This window comes from Dasypus novemcinctus, chromosome 20 (assembly GCF_030445035.2).
Source record: "Dasypus novemcinctus isolate mDasNov1 chromosome 20, mDasNov1.1.hap2, whole genome shotgun sequence".
Classification (NCBI taxonomy): Eukaryota; Metazoa; Chordata; class Mammalia; order Cingulata; family Dasypodidae; genus Dasypus; species Dasypus novemcinctus.
In genome coordinates this window covers 7732763-7753315 of record NC_080692.1, presented here as the reverse complement: position 1 = coordinate 7753315, position 20553 = coordinate 7732763, and the positions used below count along the sequence as shown (strand labels likewise).

Sequence of the window (20553 nt, the reverse complement as noted above, 5' to 3'; positions counted from 1 at the left end):
CAATGAAGACTTTATACCCTTCATTTATTACAGATGCATTCATCTTTTCATCCCTCTCTATCCACTTTTTTTGAATCTCAGAGTAAGTTGTAGACATTAGAACATTTCACTCCTAAACACCCAGCATGCAAATCATTAACTAGAGTTTAATTTTTGTGTGTATGGTAAAATTCATATACAATGAATTGCACAATCTTTGTCTTACCTTCATTTTTTTAAGCATATTCTACTAGATATAGCATTCTAGATTGTCACTTATTTCCTTTCAGCACTTTGAAAATATTTGATTGTCTTCTGGTTTTTATTATTATATTTACTTATTTATGTTTTAGAGGAAAGCAACACAAATTTATTATCTCACAGTTACTGATGGTCAGGAGTCCAGGTACAAGTTAACAAGATCCTCTGCTCAGGGTCTCTCCAGGTGTCAATTGGACTGTGTTCTCACCTGCAGCCCAGGGTCCTTATGCTCATTCAGGCCATCAGCAGAATTCAGTTCTTGTGGGTATAGAACTAAGGTCCCCATTTTCTTGCTAGCTGTTGTGTTATTCTATTTTGTAGATACTTGCTTTTGCTTTTCAGTGAATGTTTTATTTTTTCCTTCCCTATTTTTAAGGTTTTCTTCTAGTATTTGGTTTTCATCATATGTTGGAGTGATTTTCTTTGCATTTAATTTACTTGTGATTTGTATACTGCTTTAAGCAAAGTCTTAATATCTTTTCAGCAATTTTGGGAGATTATCGATTGTCATCTTTTTAAACATTGCTGCTTCTCAATTCTTTCCCCTCCTTCTTAAACTCCAATTACTTATATGTTAAGTCCCTTAGGCTTGCTTCTCTAGTTCCAATCCTTTTTCTGTGCTTTCTTTCTAGTTCACTAATTCTTTCTTCTCTCTTCCATGTGTCTTAGGGTTTTGGTTTTTTTTTTTCAGGTCTAAACATCTATTCAGTTCTTTTAAAATTTCCAATTATCTGCCATAATTCTCAATTTTAAAATCCCTGAACAGATTAATAACAGTTACTTTAAAATCTTTGTCTTTAACTCCTATATATATATATCTTTTGTAGATCTTTTTTGTCTTTTTTTTTTTCCCCTCTAGGTTCTTGGTTAAGAACCTTTTTTTATATTCTTGGTTATTTTTACTTAAATATTAGACATTGTGTATGAAAAATGTTAGAGATCATTTGAGACTTTAAATGATATTTTTATCCTTCACAGAGTATTTACTTTCTATTGATAGGCAGCTAGGCTAGAGGTAGGCCATCTTAATTCAATCAGGAATTGAGATGATTCAGAGTTGGACTTTAGTTCTTGTGTGGTAAGACTGGTCTTTTGTTTATTCACTCTCATGTCTAGGCTGTAGGTCTTATGAGAGCCAACTGAAAACTTAGGAGTGCTCACTGTAGCTCTTTCTCTTTTGTGGGGTCTACCGTCCAAGTTTTGTTCTCCTTTAGATTGCTCTTCAGTCCCTTGAGACTACCAAAAGCTCCACTTAGCAGTCACTTTCTCTTGGGATTTGTCAAGGAGGAAAACAGAACCCAATAATGGGCTCACCTTTGTCTTGTCTTCCTCCTTTTTAAGATTTTTATTTATTTATTTATTTCAAGGTACTGGGGGCCAGTAATTGAATCTGGGACCTCATGTGGAAATCCGGCACTCAACCACTGAGCCACACTGGCTTGCCTGAGTTGGTTTTTTTGTTGGTTTTGCTTGTTTGTTTTTTTCAGGAGGCACTGGGAACCAAACCCAGGACCTCCCATGTGGAAGGTGGGTGCTCAACTGCTTGAGACACATCTACTCTTTGTCTCCTCTCTTTTATTTTGACTCTGCAAATTCTCATTACCTTGGTAGCCTCTCGATGCCTTCAGATATACATGTGTATATCTATATACAGTCCATCTTTACTATTTGCAGATTCTATATTTGCAAATTTGCCTACTTGTTAATATTTATTTATATCCCCCAAATCATTACTCACAGAATTTTCATGTTCATTTGTGTACAGAGCAGGAAAAACGTTTATCTCCTGATGTGCATGTTCCCAGCTCAGGTCCAACAAGGAAACACCTTGCCTTCTTGTTTTAGTTCACATACTGTAAACAGGTGTCCGTTTCACAGTATATTTAGTGCCATGATTTTGCACTGTAGTGCCTTTTTGATGATTTTGCTCTTTAAAATAGCCTACTAGTGTAGTATTGAAGGGCTGTCTCAAGTTCCCAAGCACAGGAAGGCTGTGATGTCCTTTATAGAGAAAAAGTATGGGTTAGATAAGCTTTGTTCAGGAATGAGTTACAGTGCTGTTGGCCATGAGTTCAGTTTGCGTAAATCAACAGTCTGTATGAAATAAGGGGTCTTTAAACAGAAGTATATATCCAACAAGGTTATGTTTTGATTGGTTGAAGAAAATGTTGTGACCAGAAGCTTGTAGAATCTAACCCTGTATTTCTACTAGGAATAGTGTTTCAGTATTCACTAATTCAGTATTTACAGAAACTTTATAGAACATAACTACCACATATAGCAATAATGAGCTGTATACAGGTGTACATGTATATACATAGGTGTGTGTATATAGATGAATATGCATGTATGTGCGTATACATATATGTGTGCGCTTTTGTGGGTGTGTGTGTGGGGGTGCTACCTGCTAGTTACTCTCAGTGAGAAGGTTAGGGCAAAATAACCTAGACAGGCATTCCATTCTGTGTGTGGGGTTTGTTTTGTTTTTTGATGGGGCCAGGACGGGTGATTTTGTAACTTTTTTCTTTTGTATTGCTTTTTCTAGTTCTGAGGCCTGCAAACTATAGCCCACCTACCAAATCTAGCTCACTGCCCACTTTTGACTGGCCTGCAAGTTTTTAATTTTTTTTATGGTTGAAAATAGCCCAAATAAGAATATTTTGTGATATGTAAAAATTATATGGACTTCAAATTTCAAAATACATAAATAAAGCATTCTTATACCACAACCACACTCATTTGCCTACAGTTGGTTAGGATTGCTTTTGCACTTCACTGGCAGAATTGAACATTTGCAGTAGAGACTGTATGGCCCACTAAACCTAAAAAGAAAAAGTCTGCTGAGCCCTGTTCTAAGTTCTCTCTCTGTAAGTTGTCCTGTTTCCTCTTTTATCAAATTCCGGTAACGTGTAGATGAGGCAAGTTTAAATTATCTACATTCACAGACCAGCCCACTGAGATCAAGATTACTTGGCATGATAGTTGCCAAACCCAAAATGCAACTCAGATTCCAAGTATACTTTCATAATACTGTACTAATTCTTAATAATCACCAAGATGGACAGTGACTTCATATTTAGTGGGTTTTTTATGACTTTCAACTTTGGACACATACTGTTTCTGCTTTTCTTTGTAATCTCTTTTCTCTTAATACTTTTCTAAACTTGTGTTCCAGGTTCTCTTCTCTCTTTTATACTTTCTCTGTTAGAATCATCTACTGCCACAACACCAAGTATTACATCTGTGCAAATTACTCATAGATATATAGCTATACTCTCAATATCACCCCAAAGCCTATTAGACTTTTTTACCTGAATGACCCCTAATTTGTCAATTCTAATGCATTTTAAACTTGCTGGTTCTTTCTTTCATTTACTTCTGAGCTCAACTACCCCAACTAATAAACTCTTCCTATTTTCTCTGTTTACTCTCCTGTCACTCTTGTCAAGTTCTGGGCAAATGCATTTTAATACAGAAGTCACAGTTTTCTGTCATCTGTCTTTTTTCAGTTGAAACTACCATGACCCTAATGCAGCTTCTTATCCTTCATCTAGACTTCTGTAATAACTTCCTAATTGCTCTTCCTGGGTTTGTTGTTTGTTTTGTTTTTGCTACCAAATCAGTCTTTTCATATTTTCACACTGATCACATTACTTCCTTTCTCAGAAACGTATTGTCAATCCAACTTCTGACCTTAACCTGGCATTCAGGGCTTCCCATGAACTTGCCCAAACCTGCCTTCACAGCCTTACATCTTCTGCGCTTCCCCACCCCACCAGGAAAACTCTCCAAACTGGAGTCCTCTTTGGTTTTTAGGCACCTTATGCTGTCTACTTCCATATATATATATTTTTTTTTATGTTAAGTGTTCTCTTTAGTTAAAATCTACATAAAGTGCACATGATGAGTTTTTACATGTGAATACAGCCATGTACCCATCAACCCTGGAGGTTCCCTCATGCTCTTTTTCAATCAATACACCCTCCCCCAGCAGTGTTTTTGTCATCACAGATATGTTCATGAGCCCCATGTAAATTGAATTATATAGTATTTTTTGATAATCCATTAATTAAAATTTTTGTGTTGAGAGTAATAAAAAGATATAAAATTAATCAGTCATACTGTGCTGTTCTGTACAGTGGGGCTCCTCATTTTATTCCTTCTCACCTGTCCCTGACTTCTCGTCTGTGGCTAGCCTGTCCATCCTAAAGATGAATAGACACATGGTCTTTGCCTTAAGGGGTTCATCATGGAGGCAGGGAGGAGGGACTTCAACAGACTTAAATAATTAGAGTAGACAGAAGTAAGGACCTATTAAGTATGTATAAAGCCCTCCGGGGTCCTGATTCAAATGATAGATTCTGGATCATTCAATACAAAGTGAATTCCCGTGTTACAAATTTTTTTAAGGCAGGCACTTTTATTTTTAGCTTGTTTCTAAAGTTTGCTCATTCTTCTGGCCCCATTCAATTTCTGTTCTCCATAACCCCTTCTCAGTTTTGTAGCCAACTGTAACCAAGTGTCCATATGTCCAAAAGGAAGAAATTAAAATTATACCCCATTCAGAATCCTTTTCTTAAGGCGTACCAACCTTGCTTGTGTTTTCTCCCATAGTGTTGTTCAAGATGATCTCGTTTCTTCAGAGGGGATTAGTAAAGACAGTTTAGTAATTGATTTCTTGATTAGAAAATAACTATGGTGTCTATTAAATGATCCTGTTAGTGAAGTCTTTGGAATACAGAGCTTCATCCAATACTCAATCCTGAATGGTAACTGGGCTCTTCTGAAAAGATCTAGTGGTGGAGTAATGTATTTGTCTGCCATAGGGGTGCCGATGCAAAATACCATAAATCGGGAAGTGGACTTGGCCCAATAGATAGGGCGTCCACCTACCAGATGAGAGGTCCAAGGTTCAAACCCAGGGCCTCCTTAACCCGTGTGGAGCTGGCCCATGCGCAGTGCTGATACACGCAAGGAGTGCTGTGCCACGCAGGGGTGTCCCCTGTATAGGTGAGCCCCACGCGCAAGGAGTGTGCCCCATAAGGAGAGTCACCCAACGCGAAAGAAAGTGCAGCCTGCCCAGGAATGGTGCCGCACACATGGAGGGCTGACACAACAAGATGACGCAACAAAAAAAAGAAACACAGATTCCCGTGCTGCTGACAACAACAGAAGCGGACAAAGAAGACACAGCAAGTAGACACAGAGAACAGACAACCGGGGTAGGGGGGAAGGGGAGAGAAATAAATAAAAATAAATAAATCTAAAAAACAAAACAAAACAAAACACAGATTCCAGGTGCTGCTGATAAGGATAGAAGCAGTCACAGAAGAACACACAGCAAATGGATACAGAGCAGAAAACTGGGATGAGGGGCAGTGAAAGGGAGAGAAATTTAAAAAAAAATACCATCAATCTGTTGGCTTTTATAAAGGATATTTATTTGGGGTAAAAGCTTACAGTTACGAGGCCCTGTAGAGTCCAACTCAAGGTTTCTCTCAACGAAGTCATTTGCCACATGTTGAAGCAAGATGGTGGCTAATCTCTGCCTGGCCTCTCCTTCCTGGGCTTACTCTTTCGGCTCTGTGGGCCCAGCTTCTTCCTGGTTTCAGCTGGTGGCTGGCCTAGGGCTTTTCTCTCAGGGCTTCCTCTCTCTCAGCTGCAAACTAACAGGTGAATGGCTCATCTCTCCCCAGAGCTCTAGGATCAAAAATGACAGAGCTCTCTTCCCATGTATCTTCTTGAGTGTCTGTGGGGACCTGACCTGAGTCACAGCCTTACTGATTAACCAGAGCCTTGATCTTAACAGGTAATTTAATCAAGGGTCCCCCAGCTGAATCCAATATAATCAAAAGGCGTCACACCCAAAGACTAGATTCGTTTACGAATGTAATCTTTCTCTTTTGGGGATTCATAAATAAATTCAAACTGCCACAAGTAAGAAACCTTTTAACTTATGGAGATGTCATTGGATATAGTACTGTACCTAGTTGATACCACAGGAATTTGTTATAGACCTTCCCCAGCAAGGCTACAGCATACAGACTTTTTAAAATTTAAAGCATGTGTTCCCCAAAAGTGAGTAGAAGTTTGTTCTCTTCCGAGTGACGACTACTTGCTATTAGGTAAACAGGAGCAAAACCAACTATTCCTCTTTCTGTTCTTTCACTGTTGAAAGTAGTCAGGATCATTCATAGTCACTTCCTGGAGAGCACTGTGAATAATGTCCTGCTGTCTCCCAGCTAAAATAAAGTATCTGAAAATATTTAACTCCATCTAATATGAATTAAAGGTTTTTGGTGTCTTGAATTTTGACTCAGTAAGGACTTTAGTCTTCATTGGTCTCTCTATCCATAATTTCTTCTAATAGACTTCTCTTCCAAAAGAAGTTATCTTGGAAATATGTATTAACTCTTATTTTTCTCTTTCTTACTTTCCTAGGCTTAGTTATCTCTTCTAATTTTTACCTAATTAAGATTGGGTTCTTGAATAGATTTGGGTGTGTACTTTCAAAAAACCCAGGTTTTATCAGATTTATGCTGAACATTTAGTAAACTTGTTTTATTATCATATGAACATTGAGTTGAACCAAAATCACTTAAAAAGAAGTACATGTTTAAAGAAAGAAATTTCTGGGGTTGGAACATAGGTATTAGTGATTTGTAAAGCTCCCCAGGTGATTTCAGTGTGCAGTTAAGGTTGAGAACTACTTGGCTATGTTCCTGTGACTGGTGAAATAAATTTTCCACTCCTATTAAGCCTTAAATGGATTGGAGATGCACTTCTTCAGGGCAAAGCTCAGCTCATCCCATTGGAGTATCAGAGAAGGCAAGGCCCAGGGCTTGTGTGGGCCAGCTGGCTTCACTTGGTTCCATGACCCGAGACTCCACTTCTGCCACTGCTGGCATCTCATGGTTGAAGTCTGAAGGACAGGAAGGAGGTGGAATGATTCAGCACAGTGCTCGTTTTTAAGTAAGAAGATGCAATTGGATGGAGACATTTGTACAAGATGAACTCTATGCTCCAGATCCTTTATTGTTTTTTTTCTTCATTTAAACAAAGCTGTATTTGCGGTGGGGAAGACCTGGTGGGGGGCCGGGGGGGGGGGATCCTGCCTTGGTCGCTAGCCCCCTCTCCTGCCTGACTTCCCCAGGCTCATTCCACTCCTGAGAGCACTGGCCTTCTCTGTGTTCCATGCTGCTCCAAAGCCCTGCCTCGCCCTGATCTCGCTGTACTGGGTGTTTCCACTGCCTTCCAAGTCGTGTGCCACTCCCACCCCTTACGGGACTGGCTGCATCTGGCTGCATCGTGTTATTCAGTTCTCGGTCCAGGTGTTACTTCCTTAGTGAGTGAGGCCTTACCTGGCCACCCCTCTGAGGTCATCCACACAGTTACCCTCATATCACCTCCTCTTTTTTTTTTTTTTACTATCTGAAATGATTGTCAATTTGCTTGTTTATTGTCTGTCTCCCAGTCTTGTTTACCAGTTTATCTTTAGTACCTAGAAGAGGGGTCAGCAGAAAATAGCTGTTTGTCAGGTGGCTGATTTGCTGCCACAGGGGGGCCTGCTCACCGGGGCTCCTGGTGCTGCACCCTCCATGCTGGCCCACCTCCATGTGCTGGATAATGCCCCCCTCACCCAGATCACTGCCACCCAGGAAGTTCAAACCCAAGGCCTTGGGCTCTGCTGGTTCATGTATTTAACTGAACAAATATAGTCAGCTGCCTGAAATCTTTGGTAAATATTATGTAAAAATGAAATATGTAAATATTATACATGACTCTGTACAGGCACATTAAAGAATGTGAAGATTCATTCAGTATGAACTCAAAAGTTTTTTCTGTTGATGATAAAACAGGCACCAAGTTAATGACCTAAAAGAATAAAAGTGTTAGGGAATTCGAAGCATTCATCTGCCCTCACTCTTAACTTTCCTTCGTACCCTGGCACCAGTAGAAAATGATAATATTTACCAAGACTTCTGGCCTGTATGAGATTGCTCGAGGCCAGAGATCACTGGCCCATAACCCATTTGTAGCCCCCAGTGGCAGCACCCCAGTAGCATTAGGGATTGGAAAGCTCTCTCTGGGCCTGGCTTTCCTACAGGATATTCTTTTCAGATCCTTTATTTCTTTTCTAGTGAGTGTGTTGCATTATTTAAAAATCTTATTTCATAATCTGATTTTTTCCCCTACCTAATACAGAGGAAAACACAGAGCTCAAATTCTTTTGCTGGGATCTTTTTTAGCTTGGAGGGTAGACTAATTACTCACAGACCTTACTTTTTCTTCTTTTTAAAGGATTCCCCAGCTTTCCGTTGCACCAACAGTGAAGTTACAGTACAGCCCAGTCCCTATCTGAGTTACCGGCTGCCCAAGGATTTTGTAGACCTCTCCACTGGTGAAGATGCTTACAAACTCATTGATTTTCTTAAACTGGTAAAGTATATGCTTCTTTAGTATGTGGGTGTTTGTTTCCAAAGTGGCTTTTTAATATTTCCCTATAATCAAATACTGTCTAGACTTTTTATGATTATGAATTAGAGGAACAGAATTATTGAGTTAGATCATTTTATAATGAAATTTATGGTGGTACTTTTCTGTGAGCTGAAGGAATAATTTATTGACTTGAGTGTGTTAGCAAATGTTTTATGATGTGCCTGTTTTTTTAATAATTTTCATGAAACATCTAGTTTTGAAGAAAATATGTATACTACGCTAGGGGTAAGAGAGGATTGAATCTGTGCTATGGTTACTGAAGGGGGAATGTAAATATTTGTATTTGTATTTTTTCTGCATGGAGAGCATATGTATGTGTGGAAGAAAGAGAGGAAAATAGTCAAATACCTGGGAACAATTTCCCCAGGAGCCAAAGTGATAATAAACTAGTTCAGTGAATTAACTAAGGAATGTTTTTCCATGGCAATGTTCAACCACATATTCTGCCAAAGCCTCTAGAAAATTACACTTGCTGGCAAAAAAGTGATCATGGCTGAGCATGTATCTCAGTTAGAATATGCTGTGTTAATGTGCTCTTGTTTCCTTTGACAGAAAAGAAATCAGCAAGAAGATGACTGATGGGATTGGGAGACCTCAAGAGTGAGCTAAGAGGAAAACACCGTCAGGAAGCTGTTTAGGCCCAGCTTCCTGTCAACCCCGACCAGAGGGTGGGGCGGGCAGCATGGAAATCAGGAGCTTTTTCTATTCATGTAAATTCAGTGGGAAGAAAATGGAGGGGCTTTGCTACTTGTAAAAAATAACATAATAAATAGATCTTAAACGTAGACAGATACTCTGGTGATAAAAATAATTGGTGTGAAATGCTTGCTCTCTTGACTCAGTCTCTTCAGATTTGTTCCTTGTGCTAATATTTTTGTACCTATCAGATAGATGGGCAAATTTATATTTGTAATATAGAAATAGATTCTTCCTTAATCATTAGTTTTCTGTTTTTTTTAAAAAATAGAACCTCAATTACTGTAGAAAAGTTTTTCTACTTTATTTTCATATAATTTTCCTGTCAGTTTAGCTTCACTCTCGGCATAGCTAAAAGAATATTGACTTGTCAGACTATCAAATCACCATGGAAATTTCAGTATGTTACAACCTTAATATATATTAGCAAAACTATCAAAGATTTAATTATAATTTGGCCTTTTAAAAAAAGTTGTATTCTGGGGAAGATCAATTTTTTAGGCTACCATTAAGTAAATTATTCTTTAGTGTCCTAATGATATCAATGATAACTAACATTTACTGTGCTCCTGCCAGACATTCCGCTAAGTGCTCTTTAAGAGTTATTTTATGTCACCCAGCAATTCGAAGGAAATACACAATTTCCCAGGGCATCAAAAGTGTTATTAAAGAATATTTTCCTAGTTGGAGGTTGTATTAGTCAGCCAAAGGGGTGCTGATGCAAAATACCAGAAATTGATTGGTTTTATAAAGGTTATGTATTTGGGGTAGGAGCTTACAGATACCAGGCCATAAAGCGTAAGTTACTTCCTTCACCAAAGTCTATTTTCACATTTTGGAGCAAGATGGCTGCCGACATCTGTGAAAGTTCAGGCTTCCTGGGTTCCTCCCTTCCAGGGTCTTGCTTCTCTCTGGGTTCAAGGTTCCTCTCTTCCTGGGGCTTGCTTCTCTTTCCTCTGTGAGCTTACTTCCCAGGGCTCCTTTAAGGCTTCAGCATCAAACTCCAACATCAAAAACCCTCAACTCTGTCCTTTGCCATGTCTTTTATCACATCAATGCCCTAATGATGTGGCGCAATCAAAGCCCTAATTATAACTTAAGCACGCCTAGGTACAGACCAGATTACAAACATAATACAATATCAATTTTTGGAATTCATAACCCTATCAAATTGCTACAGAGGTATATTTCTCAATATATGAGCACACAAATGAATGCTGCCCATGGGACAATACAGAGAGAAAAGGGGCAGAATTTCCCCTTTTTTGTGCAGTTATGGCAGATTATATGTCGTGTTCAAAGATGCCATTCCTTTTTGGTTATCTCAAACTCTATGGCTTTTTGTGTGACTTCACAGGCCATCACTTGAATTTAGTATTTAAATACAGAAATACAAAGACTATGGATGGATCTTTGTATGCAGTAGGTCAGATGTCATCTCTGAGGCCAATTTTGAGGTCCAGGTGCTTCAAAGATGTTTTTATTTTTTAAAATACTCACAGGGGTCTGGTATTGCGAGTTGGTTTAAGTTTAATTTTGAAAGCTGAAATTTTCCAAGATGGTGCTTTACTAGTAAAAAACAAAAATATAGATATGACAGCAAATGAGGAAATTCAAACTATATAGAATAAAAAGATCCAAACGAAATTTGGCAAGTTTTTCATGAGCAGAACAATTCATGGTACAAAACTCTATCATTTTACATTAATTTTCCTGAGAAAATAGTACTGAGTTCAACTCTAACTCACTTTTAGAAAAAAGGTTTTGGTAAATTATCTCAGTATGTTTAAATTAGCTGATTACCCTGATGTTAAATAGTGTCCTATACCACTTACACCTGCTTAAGATGAGTTTTTTTTTTTTTTAAAGATTTATTTATTTATTTAATTTCCCCCCCTCCCCTGGTTGTCTGTTCTTGGTGTCTATTTGCTGCGTCTTGTTTCTTTGTCCGCTTCTGTTGTCGGCAGCGGCACGGGAAGTGTGGGCGGCGCCATTCCTGGGCAGGCTGCACTTTCTTTTCACGCTGGGCGGCTTTCCTCACGGGCGCACTCCTTGCGCGTGGGACTCCCCACGCAGGGGACACCCTTGCGTAGCACGGCACTCCTTGCGCGCATCAGCACTGCGCATGGCCAGCTCCACACGGGTCAAGGAGGCCCAGGGTTTGAACCGCGGACCTCCCATATGGTAGACGGACGCCCTAACCACTGGGCCAAAGTCCGTTTCCCGAGATGAGTTTTTAATTATCCTTTTGTTTTATGCTATTATCTCTTCTTTCTTTGAGGTTCTTCAGGCCTATGCTTGAATTTAGAAAATGAATACACACCTGATGTTTTAGCTTTTCCTGAAATCCTTGTTTCTGGAGGGAAGCCCCTTTAATTTGCTGAGGTGAGATGTCACACAGGCTGTGGTATGTAATGTGACCCTCCACCACAGCGGACTTAGCCAGAAGTTTTGTACAAACAAGTCTCATTTTGATTTGTATTTTCTGAGCGCATACATTTTTCATCTACCTTAGCCATTTTTCTTTTTGGTAGTTGAAAATTTTGTCTATTAAAAAACAAAACAGGGAAGTGGATGTGGCTCAAGTGATTGGGCTCATGTCTACCATATGGAACATTCAGGGTTTGGTTCCCAGGGCCTCCTGGTGAAGGCGAGCTGGCCCAAGCAGAGTGCTGGCCCAAGCAGAGTGCTGGCCCAAGCAGAGTGCTGGCCCAAGCAGAGTGCTGGCCCGCATGAAGAAAAAGAGACGCAGAGGAGAGACAATGAGAGACACAGCAGACCAGGGAGCTGAAGTGGCACAAGAGATTGAGCACCTCTCTCCCACTCCAGAAGGTTCCGGGATTGATTCCTGGTGCCGCCCAAAGAGAAGACAAGCAGAACACACAGAGAATGGACACAGCAGACAGCGAGCGCAAGAACAATGAGGGGGTAGAGGAGAAATGAATAAATCTTTAGAACAAAACACAAACTTTTTTTTGGCTTAAACCTGTTTCCTTACTTATAAAAGGGGCAAATAACTCATTTTGGGAAGCGGATTTAGCCCAACAGATAAGGCGTCCACCTACCACATGGGAGGTCCGCGGTTCAAACCCAGGGCCTCCTGACCCATGATGAGCTGGCCACGCACAGTGCTGGTGTGCACAAGGAGTGCCGTGCCATGCAGGGGTGTCTCCCACATAGGGGAGCCCCACGTGCAAGGAGTGCGCCCCGTACGGAGAGCCGCCCAGCACGAAAAAAGTGTAGCCTGCCCAGGAGTGGCACCGCACACAGGGAGAGCTGACGCAGCAAGATGATGCAACAAAAACACAGATTCCCGGTGCTGCTGACAAGAACGTAAGTGGACACACAAGAACACACAGCGAATGGACACAGCAGACAACCGGGGGGTGGGCAGAGAGAAATAAAAAATAAATCTTTAAAAAAAAAAATAGGAAGAATCTCCAGGTTATGGGTCTGGTATTAATTACCTGAAAAGAGAATGCATTCAAATGTGGATCTTTTTGTTTGTGTTTTAAAGAAAAAAAATAAAACAACATTTCTAAGTACATATAGGTTTGAGACAGGCTAGTAAGATAGGGAATCAATAGATGGATCTGGAACCTGGCAAGAAGTCCACGTGGCCATCAATAACCCCCAACATGGCGCTGGAAGACCCTTCCCAAGATTCTGCCATTCAGCCAAGCGCTGGGACTCCTCCCCTGCCCTTAGCAAAGGGGTGGAATAATTAGCAGTTCAAAAGGCAGGGGAGGCCTGAGCGGGGGTCTCGCCTGTGGACCCCTGTCCTGCCCTGTGCCCTGCTCTCCCCGCGTTTCCCCTGCCGTGGTCTCTGCGCAAGTAAACCTGGGCATTTGTAATTTAGAAAGGGGAATTGCAGTCTGTAAATCAGCCTCTTTATCCCTTTTCAGCCCCTGCCGCGCTCCCTGGGACCCATGATCTCCCATTTCCCGGCTGCCCTGCCTGAATTCCTGGCCTCACTCGCCCACGTGCCCTTGAAGTTCATTCCTGCAGGTCAGGAACAAACCCCGCGGGCCGCTGCTGGACGCACTAACAGGGGAGCCGAGCAGTCGCGCTGCGCCGTCACGCTTGGATTCGGGGGATCCTCAGCGGTTCCGAGTCCAGGTGCTGTGTGGTCCTGAGCGGCCCTGCCTCTGTGGTCCTCAGCGAGGTGATAAGGCAGTGGGTGCCCCCACCTGGTGACGAGCAGTGAAGGCGGCGAACGCGCCGCGGCAGGCAAGAAGGCGCGCTGGGCTGGGGGGCGACGGCTGGGACTGCTGAGGCGGCGGGCGGGCCACGAGGCCGAGGGGGGGAAGCCACCCGCGGCGTCCGCGGAGGAGCACGCCGTGGGGCCCAGGCGGGCGGGAAACGGGGCTGAGGCGGGGAAGCCACCAGCGGCGTCCGCGGAGGAGCACGCCGTGGGGCCCAGGCGGGCGGGCCACGAGGCCGAGGCGGGGAAGCCACCAGCGGCGTCCGCGGAGGAGCACGCCGTGGGGCCCCAGGCGGGCGGGCCACGAGGCCGAGGCGGGGAAGCCACCCGCGGCGTCCGCGGAGGAGCACGCCGTGGGGCCCAGGCGGGCGGGCCACGAGGCCGAGGCGGGGAAGCCACCCGCGGCGTCCGCGGAGGAGCATGCCGTGGGGCCCAGGCGGGCGGGCCACGAGGCCGAGGCGGGTACGCCACCCGCGGCGTCCGCGGAGGAGCACGCCGTGGGGCCCAGGCGGGCGGCCCACGAGGCCGAGGCGGGGAAGCCACCAGCGGCGTCCGCGGAGGAGCACGCCGTGGGGCCCAGGCGGGCCACGAGGCTGAGGCGGGCACGCCACCAGCCGCTTCCGCGGAGGAGCACGCGCGTGGGGCCCAGGCGGGCGGGCCACGAGGCTGAGGCGGGCACGCCACCCGCGGCGTCCGCGGAGGAGCACGCCGTGGGGCCCAGGCGGGCGGGCCACGAGGCTGAGGCGGGCAGGCCACGAGGCTGAGGCGGGCACGCCACCCGCGGCGTCCGCGGAGGAGCACGCGCGTGGGCTCCAGGCGGGCGGGCCACGAGGCTGAGGCGGGCACGCCACCCGCGGCGTCCACGGAGGAGCACGCCGTGGGGCCCAGGCGGGCGGGCCACGAGGCTGAGGCGGGCACGCCACCCGCGGAGGAGCACGCGCGTGGGGCCCCAGGCGGGCTGGAAACGGGGCTGAGGCGGGCACGCCACCCGCGGCGTCCGCGGAGGAGCACGCGCGTGGGGCCCCAGGCGGGCTGGAAACGGGCCTGAGGCGGGGAAGCCACCAGCGGTGTCCGCGCGGAGGAGCACGCGCGTGGGCTCCAGGCGGGCGGGCCACGAGGCTGAGGCGGGCACGCCACCCGCGGCGTCCGCGGAGGAGCACGCGCGTGGGGCCCCAGGCGGGCTGGAAACGGGGCTGAGGCGGGGAAGCCACCAGCGGTGTCTGCGCGGAGGAGCACGCGCGTGGGGCCGCTGGCGGAAGGCCTCGCCGCAGCCCGGAGACCCCTGTGAGCGAGCCGAGGGGCGGCCGGCTCACACGGGGCTTCCGCCCGAGGTGAGGCGGAGGGATTTCATTCCCACGCGAGGTGGAAACCACTGGGGGATTACGCCGAGGAGAGACTCCCCCTGACGTGCGTGCGAGTGTTTTCCAGAGGGACCAGCCAGGAGAGTGACGCCCCGCGGTGGTAACGGGGCTTCCCTGCGGCGGTGGCGGGGAGCTCAAAGGAGGTGGAGAGGCTGGAGACCGCGCTGAGGGATGGTCACGACAAACCACAGGGCGGGAAGGAGAAGGCCGCGCTGGGGGCTGCGGGGAGGCAGGGCAGCCATGTTGCTAGGATGGCAAAGCTCGGGAGGTAGCCAGGACTTCGGTTTTGGCAGAGAAGAGTTTGAGATTCCAGTGATTTATCCAAATGGAGATGTCAAGAGACAGTTGGATAGAGTTCAAAGGGGTCGTTGGGGCTGGAAACCATAATTGGTGGGGTTACCACCACTGAAATGATGAGATTAGCCCAAGAGAAAAGGCCCAAGGCCCTAAGAAGTCGGGCCAAGCAGGAGGAGTGGATTGAAAAGGCTGAGCCTTTGTGTTCAGCTGTGTGGGATTGTGCTAACAAGCTCCGTAAGATAGAACTGTTCTTATATTTTATGAGTAATGATCTTTCAATTTGTCAAAAACCTAACGTGGGTGTTTAATGTGGATTTAGACTTGACTTTGACTGATTTTTATGTGCAAAGTACAAATATCTCTTTACACAATAGAACTTAATATTTGGCAAAATACTTATTTTGAGATTCTCTGATCGTTATTTAATTTTGGTAAAGCCTCCACACGAACTAAAGAGGGCTTAGATTGTATTTTCTGCATCACTGCTTTTCTTGTCCATTTGAGACTCCTGTTTAATGTACAGCGTTCCTGGGTGGGATTATCTCATCATGTATTTATGGACTTTTCATTAAGACAAGACTGAAACTGAATTCCCCCTACTAATTAAAAGTGGCCTGTCCCTACTTCTGAAAAAAAAAATCTATAAAATGTCAGCAGTGATTTTGGAGCAAGGCGAGCAGCTACCCTTTCATAGCATAAGTACAATCAATCATTGGGAAATTGAGTATAAATAATATAATAACCTTCAAAATAATCTACAGTGATTCTTAATCTTCTTGAGGGGAAATGGATTTCTTTGAGAGTCTGATGAAAGCTATCGACAGGAAAATTCTATACATAATTTCAAGAGGCTGTAGACCCCTGACTCAAGACCTTTGGGCTAAAGCCACATAGAATAGGATTAGGAGACAAGGATTTGCAGGTGGGAGAATGCTGCTGGTTTATAAACAGCAAGGTCACAAACCAGCTTTCCCTTCAGCTGAAATACAGTTTCTAACAGTGGCATTTATGTGATTTATAGGACAGAGAACTAATTTACCAGTTCTCATAAAATAATGGCTGCTGCATATCAATTAGTACTCAACCAGAGAAGCAGAACCAGTAGATTTTTTTCTATATAATACACTAATACACATAATTTTATCATATGTACATAATACAAACATACGTCTATGTAGCAAGGGATTTATCACAAGTATTGGCTTATGAGGTAGGGCTTGGCTAAACTTGTCTGATGTCTGCAGAGCAGGCTGCAATTCCAGGGGCACAGGCTGAAACTATTGCTACAGGTGGATTTTCTTAGGAAAGCCACAGCCCTGCTTTGAAAGCCTTCCAACTGGTTAAATCAGGCCCACCAGGGTAGTCTCTCTTACTTAGAGTTAACTGGCAGGGACTTGACTTAGGTTGGCAACATCCCTTCCTGGCAACACCTACCCTGGCATTTGATTGAATAACTGGTGACTGTAGCCTAGTCAAGTTGACACACCAAAATCACAGACTGGATAAGAGGGTCTCATTGTACTTCCAGGAGCTGTTTCTGAGGATAGATTTGGAACTGACTTATTTCTTTTTTTTATACAAATTTATTTTATTTCTCTCCCCTTCCTTCTCCTCCCCCCCCCCCCAGTTGTCGGCTCTCTGTGTCCATTTGCTGTGTGTTCTTCTGTGTCTGCTTGTATTCTTGTCAGCAGCACCAGGAACCTGTGTCTCTCTTTGTTGCATTATCTTGCTGCGTCAGCTCTCCATGTGTGCTGTGCCACTCCTGGGCACGCTGAGCTTTTTTCATGCAGGATGGCTCTCCTTACAGGGCGCACTCCTTGCACGTGGGGCTCCCCTATGCGGGGACACCCCTGCATGGCACGGTACTCCTTGCACGCGGCAGCACTGCACATGGGCCAGCTCACCACACAGGTCAGGAGTCCCTGGGGATCGAACCCTGGACCCTCCATGTGGTAGGCAGACACTCTATCAGTTGAGCCACGTCCGCTTCCCTGACTCATTTCTGAAGGACACTGTGTGACTACAGTAATACTTCTGGCCGTTTTCAAGGGAGCACACCATTAACCTTTGCAACTGAGTATTATCCTTGAGCAGGGGCTGGCACATTAGGGGAGGCTCTACAGCTATTTTTGTGATGCTGCCATCAACCTGAAAACTTCCCATAATCCTTTTAGAAATTCCATTAGACCCATTTATAAGCTACAGAAGAAAATTGATCTTACTACTTTATTCAGTACCTAGTTTTTTGACCAAAAGTGATACCCTAGTTGCATATCACCTTTCTTATTCACCAGACTTAGTTCAGGATTTTCCCAAAGTACAGATGTCAGGTTCAAGAAGCCCTAACCCACCTAAATCATCCTTTGCACCACTGGGACATTAATCTCCCCCAAGCATGATTCCAGTCACATTTCAATGCTTTCTTCTCAGAGGGCTTCGCATTTCTTAAAGTATGAACCTCTCAGAAGGCTTTCCAAGCCCTTTGTGATATTGCCTAAATCTGTCTTTATGGCCTAATTTCATTCTTCACACCAGTACATATTGTCTCCCAGTCTACCTGGCTTGCTTGATACATCCAGGGATCATGGTTTTTCTCGCCTTTTCCTCGTGCTTTGCTTTCCCCCCTCTTATCACCATCCATTCCCCTGCCCAATCTTGAGTTTATAAAAAGTCAGTTTGGGAAGAATGTGGCTCAGGTGATTGAGCTCCCACCTGCCACATAAGAGGCCCCTGATTCAGTTCCTAGTGCCTCCTAAAGAAGACACCAAGCTGGTGCGACAGGCAGGTGCAGCAAGCTGACACAACAAGAGACACAAGAAGAAAAGTATAACAAGAGACACAACAAAGCAGGGAGTGGAGGTTCCCGGTGTCTCCTAAAGAGGACGAGCTGGCACAATGGGCAGGTACAGCAAGCTGATGCAACAAGATGACACAACAAGAGATACAAGAAGGAAGAACACAGTGAGAGACACAGTGAAGCAGGAAACAGGTGGCTCAAGCAATTAGGTACCTCCCTCCCATATCAGAGGTCTTGGGTTCAATTTCCGGTGCCTCCTAAAAAACCAAGGAAGATGAAGAGACACAGCAAGTGCAAACATCGAGGGGGTGGGGAGAAATAAATAAATCTTTAAAAAAGTAAAATAAAAGCCAGCCTTGGGGAGCAGATGTGGCTCAAGCAGTTGGGAGGTCCCAGGTTTAGGTCCCAGGGCCTCCTAAAAACAAAAACAAACAACAAACACACAAATGAAAGACCAACTCGGGAGACAAGGTAGGTCAGTGGTTGAGCGCTGGCTTCCTACATAGGAGGCCCCAGGTTCAATCCCTGGCCCTGGTACCAAAAAAAACAAAAACAAAAAAACCAGGCCTAGCTCAAAAGTCATGTGTCTCATGAAATTACACAATTTCTTCCTTGCAGGAATTTTCATAGAGCTTTGGAATTCCATTCCTTTTAGCCATAGAATGGTGCCCAGTATCTTAGCACACGTGTCATAATTCTGCTACTGATTGTAAATATGCAGAGGGCAAGAAAACTGTCCAGTTTCATCTCCTCACTGTACTTGGTATGGTGCCCTTTCTTGGCCAGGTGGAATGTGACTTAGCAGCATTGAAGATGCTCTGACTTAAAACCAATTCAAAATGAGTCCCAATTACATGTGAATCTTTGGTGTTCACATAGTAGAACTAGTACTCCAAAAGAGCTCCTGCCTTTCCTTAACCAAATCATCAGAAGCCTGTTGCTGGAATCTCCTTTCAGAGCACTCATGATCAAACACATACTAGCCTTCAGACTTTTAGTGACTGAATTTCATCTGAGTAGTTACTGCTGCCTGCTAGTTCTGCAACAATCCTCTAGAACCCAGTGGAGTCTATGACTGCTTGCCTTTCATCTTCTCAGACACTTGCAGCCCACCACACACAGATCAAGACCTGGAGGTGATGCTTCCACACTAGAAGGCATTCACAACGAGGACGTTTTCGGAGCTGTCTTCTTATTCTTTGGATATGTGTGTGTTACTTGTCTCAGGTCAGCATCACCTATTGGTTACTCAGCGGTTACCGCCTGGGTTACACATGACCTGCCGCCCGCTAGCAGCTCGGTCCTGGGCAAGCTACTTAGTCCCTCTGGCCTCTAGACTGAAAGTGGAGGTAGTAATGGCACCTATTCATGGGGTTGTTGCCAGAATTCCATGGAGGATGTGGATTCCTGGGACATGATCAGGGAATGTGCCCCGTTGGATTCCCGTATGTGCTGCTCACCACTGCACTCTGACAGCCATGACCCTTGCTTGCTCCCTGCCCGTCCTTGTGGGAGATTCCGCCATATCTGTCTGCTCCATCCTGTCTCGTATCCAGCTTTGGCCCTGCCTTGGCGTTTCCTCCAGAGGAGCCAACATGCACCCAAGACTCCCTGCTCCTCCCTGCAGGCCAGGGTGCATTTCCAGAGCCACACGTCTGGCCTGGGAGCAAGGAGGCAGGACCGTGGGTCAACTGTTACACCAGATAAAACACACCTACCAGGAAGGCTTAAAGTACACATAATTAAAGCAGTGGATTTGGGACAGAAACAATACACCCAAAAGGAGGCACAAGAAATGACAAACCTGGCAATACCGAGCTCCAGGAGGAGGGCCAACCGCTTTATGTACATTAACTTGTAACTCTATAGCCATATGAACTAAACCACATTTCTTCCATTGTACGGATGAATCCGCAGCTCAGACAACTGGCCCCACCTGGGATTTGTATAGGCCCAAAGTCTGCATTTTTCATCCATTATCACACTACTTCCAAACCTGTGGCCCTTTACTTTTTTCCTTACAGGCAAAATATTTGCAGCCATCTGGGAGAATTCTAGTGGAGGCCATTGATACCAGTTGTTCCTACTTCAGGGAGCTAGACTCCACATACACGGACAATTTGGAAGCAGACAAACAAGTAGACTTGGCATCTCCTTAGGAGATGTGGCAAGAGCTTCTTCCTTTGTTCTGCTTCTGGTATCAACGATCCAGTCGCCGTTCCCATCACCCCCCTGCCCCTCTGTACTAGTCAGCCAAAGGGGTGCTGATGCAAAATACCAGAAATCTGTTGGCTTTTGTAGCAGTTTGATGTAATTGATGAATTCCAAAAAGAAATATTGGATTATGCTTGTAATCTGATCTATACCTGGGCATGATTGAGTTATCATTAGGATGTTGCGTCCCTTGGTGGGTGGGGACTCACAGATAAAAGGCATGGCAAAGGACAGAGTTGGGGATT

At 44.8% G+C, this 20553-nt stretch overlaps 1 protein-coding gene across 1 annotated transcript in view; it reads left to right on the top strand.

The window, feature by feature from the left end:
- CDC123 (cell division cycle 123) overlaps positions 1 to 9524 on the top strand; it is a 54049-nt gene extending 44525 nt beyond the window's left edge. Inside the window, exons 12-13 of the mRNA XM_004468873.5 lie at positions 8542 to 8679; positions 9292 to 9524. Of these exons, the coding sequence (XP_004468930.1) occupies positions 8542 to 8679; positions 9292 to 9318 (165 nt within the window). The 3' untranslated portion in view covers positions 9319 to 9524. The remainder of the gene's footprint in view (positions 1 to 8541; positions 8680 to 9291) is intronic.
- Positions 9525 to 20553: the final 11029 nt, after the last annotated feature.